Raw genomic sequence first — 11645 nt, 5'->3', positions numbered from 1 at the left:
TTTACATATTTCTCATAATTTTTTTTCATGAAATATAAAAAATTTATTCTCATAAAAATATTTTTTTCATCTTTCTCTTGGAATCTCCAATCAAACAATTTTTCTTCCCCATTCACCGCACCTTCCCCTCCATTTTCCGCAAACCAAATCTTAACAACTAATAAAAAAAAAAGGTCAAACAATACTTCCCAAACCATGAGCTGCACCAGCCAGCCAAAACATGGATGCCAGAGCTGGTGTGGTAGGTGGTCAGCGGACAGAAAATCTATCTTCAGCAACAGCGTGCACACTAAGCCAATACGTCAAAGATGGCGCAAAATTCCAACATACAAGAGGAAAGCAATCAAAGTATGCCAAAGATGTTTTCAGAATTTTTGGGCAAGCTATTGTTTAGTATCACATAGCAGCGAGGTTGTAGAAGTCAAGTCAACGGAGAGAGAGTTCAGATTTGATCCGATATCAAGCCCTGCAGTATTTCAGTTCCATTCATCCGTATACACATCAAAACAACCAGGAATATACAAAGCACGGTAGTATTACTCCTGTTAAAGGTTAAAGTTCTATTTCCATGCGGAAGCCACGACTAGAGTTTTGTCCTCCCAGCCGAAGTAGAGGGCCCCGTTTTCCACCTTAAGCATGTATCTGTCACAGTACGCCGACTTCAACAGTGTTCTTATTGTCTCGTTCACATGACCGCTGAATGGGGACGAAAGAAACCCAGCCATGGTCATCCTCGCCCTCCACTTCCCAGCAGCTTCATACCTTTTTCTCAGAACAAGTAATTAATTTAAACAAGGTGGTTCAAGTGTACTGTTTGATGGTCAGCAGAATGCTAAATATACTACCAGAAATTACCTCTCTATGCGTTCTGTGCCTTCACAGGCGACGATGTTGACGATGTCACGTGCGAGGCACTGCCTCTCCACATTCATCCTGTCCGCGCTCTCCCTTGGCATAGTTGCATCAAGTGACTCAAAGACAGCTGAGTAGTAATTATACACCTCCACAAATCTATCATTTCGAGGAAGATGAAGCGAGGAATGAGTATATAACACAATTTACAGCTAAAATAAGTTTCAGCTGGTAAATAAAATATTTCAAGTATATGTAAAAGTTAACAAAATATACATGGCCTGTTTGCAAAAACATGATCTTTGAGATGCTTTAGAAGAAAAGATAAAGTAGGACCGGGTATGGAATGAGTCAGTCAAAGAAGCCCTAAGAGTCGCGTCATCAGATATAAAGTGCTGAAGAATCCATTGAAAGAGAATGGAAATGTGCAAGAACAATCAGAGGAGGCCTCAATAGTTTGAATCATCTCCGAAAGATTTGAAACGAGAGAAAAGATAGGAGGTGCCACGTATGGAGATTATAAGAAAGGTCTTGAAGAAGCTCACAATAAAATCAAAGGTAGATCTTGATAGAACTGATTTGCAAAGGACTCAAAACAGACAACCTCAAATAGTAGGGACAAGGTTCTATGGTTGTGACTTCCCCCAATTTTTTCAGAAAGAGATGGAGGGAAGCCCACCGGCACCATGATTAACCATATTCCAGTGTTTGGGGATGCACCACCAAGATACAAACCCAAAACCTCTGGTTGGTAGACAGAGGGAATGACTGCTAGGGCAAGCACTGGTTCATTCCCATTTTGAATGTATTGAAATGAGAATTTCGCAATTGCTCTAGGATAAATACAAAAGCAGCATTTCTAAATGTAAAATAGAGATTAGTGGCTCAAGGAAAATATCAGGTTTCAGCCTAATTCTGCACGATAAAAGACAATGTTTTGTAAGTATATTCTGAATGGATACTGAATTCTTCGTGTTAAAAAGAAACTGAAGGCTTTTGAGGAGAAGTAACCTTGGGAAGAATGGAGCTGTGTTAGCGTTCACATCTTGCTCAACAACTGTCACCAATTTTGGTCCCAGACCCTTGACCATCCGAAGGAGTTGGTCCCTTTGGTTCACCGTTGATACACTCTCATCTGGCATATGATGAAGCTGGAAGGCAAAATTGACAATGAGGGCCTCACCAGGCTGGCAGTCCAGCATTGAAGGTGTTACATCTGTTGTTTTAGCAGCTATTGATCGGAACTCAAATGGAACCTCGAGTTCCTCAGCCAGCTTCTCAAGGCGCATCCCAATAATTCTCAAGCCTCCAACCGACCGTTGCACTGACTCAGGATCATCCACGCCAGTTATCCTCAATTGGGGTGGTTTACTCGGCCGACTTGCAAGGGTTTGTATCAGTGTTATATACTGGCTTCCTTGGTTTATGTCAAAGTCTATGATGTGGACTCTCTCCTCATCTTTAAATGCTTCAGCAATTGCATAATTGGCTGCCATGAAACCAAATTTAAAGCATGGACAGACCTCAAATAGAATCTGCATTGCCGACAGCCGATCAGAAGTCGGGGGCTCCTTACACTTCAAAGCCTTGTAAAGACCTCGTCCTGAAGAGGCAATTCTAGCTGCAAGGCCTTCCACCAGGTAGGCTGCAAGCCTTTGAGGAGGGTCCCCTTGGATTGAGACCATCAGCCGGAGCTCCGATATAATGGTTTTTGCTTCTTCCATGCTGCCTTCAGAAATTGCAGATGCGCAGCCAAAAAGTAACTGCTTTGGAGTTCGTGTTTCTCTGTTGCTGGCAATACAACTGACACTTGAGTCTGATGAGGATTCTTTTGGTGAATTCGGAAGCAAGAGGTCCTTAATAGGCTCAACCCACTGATCTTCGATGCCCATCTCCTCATCTAACAATTCTTCATCATTATCATTCAGTAATGCCTGCTCAAGTTCTTGCAACTTCAATCTGACTTCATCTTCATCATAGTCCATTTTATGCTCTGGACTTTGATTATCTGATAAAGATAGGGTTGTCTGATTAGAGATATTGGAACTCAGTGATGATTCAGAATGCTGGATTGCAGCAAAGCAAGCATTGTATGAGTTTTCTGTGATGATAGAAGACCGGGTATTAGCCATCAGGTTATATGAAGCTGAAGAAACTTGAGGACGAAATCCAGATCCCGGGATGGCAGAATTTGATACATAGAATGGATTAACATGTGCTAGACCTGGTGAAGATCTGAAATATTGTTGATCATAAATCTCTGAGCAGTAAGAATCAGGGCCATAATGGTATATTCGCTTATCTGATGCGAATGTTTGCATGGATAAATCTGAGCCATCACCACTGCTTTTACGTGTGCAAAGGTTGGATTCACCATATGATGTAGCAGATGAATCAGCAGACCTTATTAAAGACATTTCAAATTATCCGAGAACAGCCAAGAGATTGTTGCACTGCTACCAAGCTGAAGTGCTTCTGATAGTATGCTTATTTGCTGATGTCCACCAACTTGCAACAGAAAACATGACGTTGTCATCAAAAAAAAAAAAAGGTCGCATGGACTCATGACAAATCCAAAAACAATAATAATTCCTCTATTCATATTGGAAAACCTGTTGCATGCAAGAGCATCAGCCATGGAGAATAAATTTTAATATCTTTAAATTCAATGATTCAAATGAATTGCTACATGATTACAAATATTACCAAAGCATGTATGAATATTTGCACGATTATATAACTGAGGCATCCATTGCATCGTTTGCATGCCAGCATAACCATGGCACAAAAAATTCCATATTCATAAACCATGTCAAATGATGGGTTGCCAACTTAAAGAATGATTCCTCTCAAAAAAAAAAAGAAGGTAAATTAAAGAATGATGCTAAATGAAATTCTTAAAATTAAAGAATTACATCTTATGTTAATTTAATTATATTGCTAAAACTTATGAAAGAGAATCACAAAAAAAGAAAAAAGTTGAAAGAACCATAATTAGTGGTCCTCAAATCAAGAACTGCAAGTTATTATAGTCATATAGCTGTGTTAAGTTGATGAACTCAAGCAGTCATTATAATTTCAACCACTAGAGCATGACATGAACATGAGCAGTACTAATCCTCCACACATGTAACTTAAAAATCATCCACATCTGCTCTTGACCACACCTTCCCCCTCTTGCTGTACAATGCACCTGCGTTTGATGTAAGGCCCACTCCATAAAACGGAGACTTATGGTTGACGGTGCAAATAAGCCACACAACCGATTCAAATGTGAAAGGGCAAGACTCAACATATCAACTTATCAAGCATTATCCAAATGACATGTATCAACAAAATAACTATCTTGTTCTACAGCAACGTTAAGGCAATTAACAGCATTTATATGCATCATATCATGTTTTAGTTATTCTCTTGGTTATGCAGAAGGAATATGAGATTTAATGAATCAAGAAATGCAACCTTAACTATTAAAAGAAACTAAAGTAAACATAAAGAAATACTCCAAATGACATGTATCAACAAAATAACTATCTCGTTCTACAGCAACGTTAAGGCGAATGACAGCATTTACATGCATCATATCATGTTTTAATTATCCTCTTGGTTATGCAGAAGGAATATGAGATTTAACGAATCAAAAAATGCAACCTTAACTATTAAAAAAAACTAAAGTAAACATAAAGAAATCTTTGAAGCAAATAAAAGAAGTAACATCTCATGAAGGACAGCCCCCTATTTTCATGTATGACAGGAGGGTGGGAGAAGACAACCTTGATGCCTAAGTGAGGTACTCACTGCATTAGCAATCAATGGTCTAAGAATCTTGTGTATTGACAAAGTCATATTTTCATAAGGGGGACCAACGGGTTGAGGTAGAGGATGGGCTTTTGTCACATGGAAGACTCATGGGGACCAGCATAGAGCGTGTATGTAAGGGCATGATTGCATGCACAACTTGGATAAGGTAAAACAAGATTTTGAATCATAAGTCTAAGCCCAATGTACGCTTTATGTGATTTCAACGAAAATACAAACACCGTGTTGGAGGGTGATTTGGCCAACTTTGCTATTTGATATTACAGTTATGTCTTTAGAAGGCTTGATGGGTGTTGCAGCAACCGTTCAGGCAGGAACTTTTTGGGGAATAATCACCCATGCATATCTTTCTCTCTTCCCTTACTTCTTTTATTCTTTTTGGTTGAAAAAGACAACTCGAGTTTAGTATTTTTTGATTTCCTTCGTTTATATGGAGTCCTAAGTGGACTCAACTTGGAAAGTTGTGAGGTCTAACATATCAAAATGAAGAGTCAATCTTGACAATCGAATCCTCAAGAGGGTCGAATGTATTACAATTTAGATCTAAATAGTAGGGATGTCACAGAAAAATCTGCCTAGGGAACTTTAAAATTATTCCAGATATGACAAAACCACATCCTTGAGGTAATACCACAAGCCACTCCTAAAAGAATAAAGAGAAGAAGAAGAGGATAAAGCAGCAGAAAGACACCAGAATTCTCATTAATTCATCATTAATCTGAACTTTATACCAACTGCTCAGTTCTCACCTCCTTTCATAATGAAAGTGCAAAAATCAAGCCTTCTTCCAAGTACTTGGGGTTGTCAAGTCCTTAACTATGCACTTAAAAATTTTAGGGATCATACCAGGATAATTTAAATCTTTCATCTCTTTCATCAATAAAGAAATAACTCAAGACATTGAAGAAGAAGAAAATCTCGTTAAGGAACCTCTATAGACAATCATCAAAATCTCATTAAGGTACAGTTCTAATGGCTTCCTATCCAATCTATACCTAAAGTGGAACTATAGAGACTATTCCTACTTAAATAGGATTCAGAAATCCACCGAAAAGAAAGACCAGTTCAAAAATCTTTTAAGAAAGACAAAATAGCTAACGTATTACCTAATAGTACTTCCCAAGAAAAGCTCTTGAAAATGAAATGGAATTAATCCAACCCCTGTATTGATCTAACATCTGCAAATCTTAGTAATCAGCAATACAAACTAAGGTAAAAATCCTAAAAATTAAGTGACCAAAAGCTAAAGGTAATCCAATTATGAGCTAAATCATATCTACATAAAGTCCCCAAGCCAGCTATAAGCGGTTTTACTTTTTCTTTTCTTTTTTGAATTGAAGAAAACAAACACAGTTTTAGGAGACCTGTTTAGCTATCCTTTCTTATCTCTCTCTTACCTTCTTTTTCATTCCCTCCTTTTTTCTATATCCTCTTTATTACCTAGTTGTTTGTTTATTTCCTTCCTCCAGTGACTTTTGGTCATCCTTCAGATATTATCATCATATAGTCAAGCTTTAAACTCTTTGGCAAGTCATAGTTGATAGTTCCATTCCAAGGCACCGTAGATTCAAAGAACCCCATCTTTTCATTCTCTTAAGATTTTTTTTTAAAATCGATGAACAATTCACTCACAACTCTTCAAAGTATTCCCCATATGAGATAAATTCATAGCCTATGTATCCTACCAGACCCTTAGCCCAACTAATTTTATAGGCCCTCAAATACCCTCCTTTACACCTTAAGAAATTGCTTAATCCATCAAGAGACAGATTCCAATGAAAACAAAGACAAGAACCATATAAAACTCAAGCCCTTAAGAATAGGGTTGTCAAAAACAAAAGGCACCCTTAAGACGATAGAACCCCATATCATCTAAGGCATTAGGAGCCAAAAGGCGCTCGCCTGAAGAAAGTAATGTTTTGATTCATGAAAAGCTAAACAAACGCATTAGAAACAAGTACTATTTGTATGTAAACAACAAAAACACCATAAAATTAATAATTCAAGTTTCGATGTCTTTAACACTGGATATAAAGCTCCACATCTTTCAAAAGATCACATCGAAATTCCACTCTACATAACATGCTTTTGAACAAAAGATAGCAAGAATAAAACACTAAACTAAAGCACTAAACATCCTAAAATAGCTTCAAAATTCAAATATGACAACAAAATACCACTTCCTACACCATATTTGATATTTTTAAACAAAAAAAAAGTAAATCATAAAACATCTTAGAGTGGGCTTTATTACACCAAGATGCCCCTCAAAACAAAGCTAACTTAGCTTAAAAGAGTAGGCAAAAAGGGAAAAGGAAAATAATGTTGGACATCTAAGAGGCACTCACCCGAACACCTCTTGCTTTCTCCCAGGTGCTCATCTAGGTGTTGCCTCAGTAAAGTGACTACGCCTGAGGAATATTGAGGCACTCGATGGTCTCCTCAACTTGCCTAATGCCTAGGGGAGCACTGGAGCTCCTTTGACAACAATGTCTAAGAAGATTGATTGCTTTTTTATGTGAGGCCGACTGCCTACAGATTATATTGTAATATCAGTTCCACCTGGGAGTTAGTAAATACTTGTTCACAATAAATGATTTGACACTGCATAAGACAAACTCCTCTTTAACTTCTCTTTAACTTATCCATTCAACTCTAGCTCATCAATCCTAATAAATAAGAGGCTAGATTTCATTGTTGAAGCATAAACAATTCATGTGGCATCTGTCTGTTTGAGTACAAATACCATACTAGAATTTGTTATATTGTTTTTCTGAAAAGAATTAAATGGAAGAATATGTTACGGTTGCATAAGATTGTGGTTCATTTATCCCTTTGGCTTATTTGTGCATTAGAGATTTTTTTAAAAAAAAAGCTCCCTGTACCAATGGTTATACCTTCACCCTTTGTCTAAACTCTTTCCAAGTCTTTTAGAGCATTGTTCCTTGGCTGCATGAGCTTAAAAGTGTGACCAATAAGATAGATACTATATCCACCAACTGGCCTTAAAGGTTTCATGGCAAACTCCTTTCTTTCCTGAATCTGCCTTAGTTCCACCATCAAGTTGCAAAATTTGCTTAGTCCTTTATCAAGGCAAAGTATGCTATATACCCAAACCCAGAGTTGAAGGCAAAAGGCTTACGATGGTGAGCAAATCACTAGAGTAAAAGAGTCAGAATAGAGACTAGCAGCGGGAATGCAAATAAGAAGATAATATGAATCCTAAAATTTTACTAATTACTAATTAATAATAGTTACACTTGCATAGAGTGAGAGTGAATTAACTTTCGAGAATAGGCTTAGGATGTAAAGTTTTTGAACCTGGCACCAAAGTGCCCGTCACTTGAATAATAAAAGTCGAAGGTGAAGTTTATCACCATAAATCTGATTAATCATGTAAAACACAGCTAGCGGAACAATTAGGGAATGGCAGAGGCAAAAAAAAGGGCTCACCTTTTATCTCTTGTACAAGGGAAGAACTCAAAGAACAAGCTAAACCAGCAGATGATTTCCCACAGCCTAAATCAAAGGGGAAAAAAGAAAGAAGCAATTCACCTAGAAGTCGAAATAAGAAGAAAAAAAAGAAAAAGAAACCAGGAAATAGTCAATACTACTCAAAAGGCAGCGATCAATCCATGATAGAGAATCACTTCCTATACACTCACATATCTCATCAAACATACTATTCAAAAGCTTCCTTGCTAATTCAACCAATTCCTAACATCCCAGATCAAATCATAGCAAAACTGGGTTTTATCTGAAATTTCAACAAGAAAAATTAAAAAAATAATAATTACAAATAGGGGGGAACAACCAAATCAATCCAGACTGAGTATCCTCAGCTTCAAGATCACGAATTCATAATTATTTAGTTGATCGCTCCAGAAGTTCAAAGAATCAAGGGAGTAGAAGCAAATTCTTGACTTCAACAACAACAATTTCTTGATCTCGTTGCAAGATCAGAACTAGATCATACCAAACCTTACAAAACTGTTTTTTTAAAGAAAAAGCTAGAAAATTAAAAGCCTTCATACTAGAATCAAGAAAACAATCAAACTCAAAAGGCGATCGTAAGCAAAGAAGAAAAGAGGGCTTACCAGATCTGAAGACGAGAGAGGCGGAGGAGAGGAGAAGGGCGCAGAAGGGGAAGAGAGAGAGAGAGAGGGTGGGTCGGTTTCAACGGGGTAGGGAGGAGAAGAGAAAATAAGTACTTCCAGAAAACTGAAGCTTAAAAAATTGGTCTCGGGTACGATAGTCAACCTGCCGCGTCGGTCCGGAGGGCGTATTCTGTGTCTTGGACCGGGCTTCGCCATTAAGGGGTCGGCTCTGTCGGGTTGGGTCCCACCACCTTATCCCGATGGGACAGTGGTTGTATCTTTCGCGCGAAAGAATGATTGAAGTTCCTTCTCGAGAATCCACCATCGGATAGCGCAATGGTCGCTTTGAGAGTTGTGCAGACAGACGAATGAAAAGTTTGGAATGCTTTGAGAATTGTGCGGAAAGAGATCCAACGGTAGATATCGTGAAAGAAGATAATCATTCCTTCGGGCGAAAGACACAACCCGAACCAATCCTGATCGATAGAGTCAAGATCTGGGAAAATGTAATATATATATATATATATATATATATATATATATATATATCAATAACGTGTGCATATTTTGAGACATACATGCAAGAAGTGTGTGGTTACTTTAAAAGAAAAATATTTTTGGACAAGGTTCCTGGGTGCGAACTTTCCAAATTTCCAAGAGCTCATTGGCATTTGCTCCAATTAGTTTTTGTGTGAACCAAATGATTCATGGATCCTCGCTAGACCAATGCAGCCAAATGCATCCAGGAAAAAATCAAATCTGCACTTGTAAATCAAAGTAAAGGCAAGAAATAACTTCTCTTATATGATTGAATCCTATGCAAACGGGTAGGCAAAGGGATTCAACCATCAATCTCATTTGAAAGATACATATAGGAGGAGATTTGGCTAAAATATCAAAACTGATTCTGTTTATAATTTAATGGATTGGGAAGTGTAAACCCACATCTGGCTCAATTATCCTGCATGGACCGATTCCTGATCTGCCAACCTAAATAAGACTTCATTTGTCGATCTAATTTAATATCTAGTGGATGCCAACCTAACCCATAAAGGTTAATCCGTTTGTCTTTTTTTAAAGTAATGCAAGCACAAGTTGTCTGTTACATGGTAGGATTATAGAGAAACTCAAATTAAAAGGCTAGAATGACATAAAAAGTTCTCAAAGCAAATCTAAACAAGATGGACTTGCCCACCCCTCCAGCACATAGATAAAATGAAACGGATATAGATATAATGAAATGGCTACTGGCTGTTGAACAAGAAAAACTACGTGTCTGCTTAATACTTTAATTGATCCTACCAACCACACAACTTTGGAGGGACTAGTTCAATCACCTATTGTCTGAACATCTGCCTGTGATGGTTAATTGAAAAGAAAATAGAAAAATTACTTGATTGAATCTAAGCATGAGAATTAGTCGCCAACTTAGGTGCTGAATTTTTAACTTCTTAGACTGAGAAACCCACTTAATTTGGAGCCTAGGTTATTACATACTAGAGCTCAAAGCTCATGCTTCTGGTTCTTTTTTTTGGGTAAATCTGATAAGTTAAATCATTCAAGCATAAATACATCCATAAAAATCAGAAAATAAAATATTTAAAAATTAAGAAGGATGATCTGTAGTGGAATCCCACACCTATAAAACTCCAATATTCTTGACTGGAGAGTGGTTCCATGTCTCACCAATTGAGAAGAAGGAAAGCATTCAACAAGCAGCAGTAACAACTTGGTAAGGAGATAGAGGAGAATCCATTGGTTGGGTCTACAGGATTTTTCCTCATGGCTTTCAAAAAAGGTCACGCTTAGCCTACAAGAATAGAAACTTTAAGCTAAAAGGGTTGACAGCAGAAGAAAACAATGATGGGTTGATGATGGGTTGTTCTGAGATAGAGGCAAAGAAGGTGGAAGTTGAAGCTTGACAGTGTTGTGGTGGAGAAAATTGAAAGAAGACCGACATCAAATTTTAAAGAAGAAGATGAAGATTCCGAGCAGTAGAACTAAACACAACAATCGTTTCAACAAGCATATCGCCATAGGACAGAAACTTAAATAGATCCTATCAGCTGCTCATTTCTTAAGGATCTGAATGAATCATATAGTTGGAGGAAAAAAAACTTACTGGAAAGATAGTTTGAAATGAAATATACTTGGCACAGATAGAAGTAGATAATTCTAAAGAATCAGAGTAATTTGTTTTAAAATCACTTGCCTGCAGAGGAGTGTTCTAAAATCACTTGCCTCCACCCTCTAAACAACCACTAACCCTGGTTGTCTGAATTATTTATCTGCTTTCATGTTGGTATAGCGTTGCTCAGGTCTAGTTTAAACAGTACTACTTTATGAGTATGCTTATAACGGCTTTCTTGTGTATGGTCTTTATTTTGTTTTGAGGAGCTAGACAATTGTCCCACATAACGGCCGGAGTTGAGGTCAAACGTACTTACTAGTTTTTGATTTCCATTTCTTCAACAACTCAAATAAATTATACTAGAAAAAAAAGTATACACTTCAAATAAATTTAGATTACATGATCTTTGCATTGTTTCTCAATTGCTTGTCTGTCAAACAAAATTAACGACCCAAAAACTTGCGTTCGATTCGCAATCGACCCTATATGATTCAAACCTTCGCAAGAAAGGTTAACGCTGCAATCTTCATACTAAAGCAATGCCCTCAAAAGTCATTCATAGGAGTTGCAAGGTTTGCGATTTACATGCTAATCAATTTAGGTGGAACTTATGAGAGAGGTGCAAAATTGTTGTCGCCAAAAGAAAAAAAAAATAAATCACATAATAGTTGTGGAAATCTAAATTAGCTCATGCATTACATACTTGCGAGGTCGTACACATAAAGAGATATTCATATGGTGCATAA

The 11645-nt window shown here is 37.5% G+C and overlaps 1 protein-coding gene across 7 annotated transcripts; it reads right to left on the bottom strand.

The window, feature by feature from the left end:
- Positions 1–349: 349 nt before the first annotated feature.
- On the bottom strand, positions 350–8957 carry SCL1 (SCARECROW-like 1). 7 transcript variants are annotated; one of them, XM_088709264.2, is made up of 6 exons: positions 8769–8859; positions 8125–8190; positions 7020–7203; positions 1864–3360; positions 856–1011; positions 350–762 (listed from the first exon to the last, which is right to left on the bottom strand). In XM_088709264.2, the coding sequence occupies exons 4-6, from the start codon at positions 3267–3269 to the stop codon at positions 561–563; spliced, it is 1764 nt and encodes a 587-aa protein (XP_088565390.1). In that variant the 5' UTR covers positions 3270–3360; positions 7020–7203; positions 8125–8190; positions 8769–8859; the 3' UTR covers positions 350–560. The 7 variants fall into 7 exon arrangements, with proteins under 7 accessions (XP_088565390.1, XP_038986146.1, XP_088565391.1 ...); XM_039130218.2 differs by lacking the exon at positions 7020–7203 and having other exon boundaries at positions 8769–8901; XM_088709265.1 differs by lacking the exon at positions 8125–8190 and having other exon boundaries at positions 8769–8873.
- Between the last annotated feature and the right edge of the window lie 2688 nt (positions 8958–11645).

This window comes from Phoenix dactylifera, chromosome 12, assembly GCF_051530095.1.
Source record: "Phoenix dactylifera cultivar Ajwa chromosome 12, Ajwa_hap1_PhDact_Kaust_v1.1, whole genome shotgun sequence".
Lineage (NCBI taxonomy): Eukaryota > Viridiplantae > Streptophyta > Magnoliopsida > Arecales > Arecaceae > Phoenix > Phoenix dactylifera.
The sequence above is the reverse complement of the archived record's forward strand: the minus strand, read 5'-3'. Positions and strand labels throughout refer to the sequence as shown.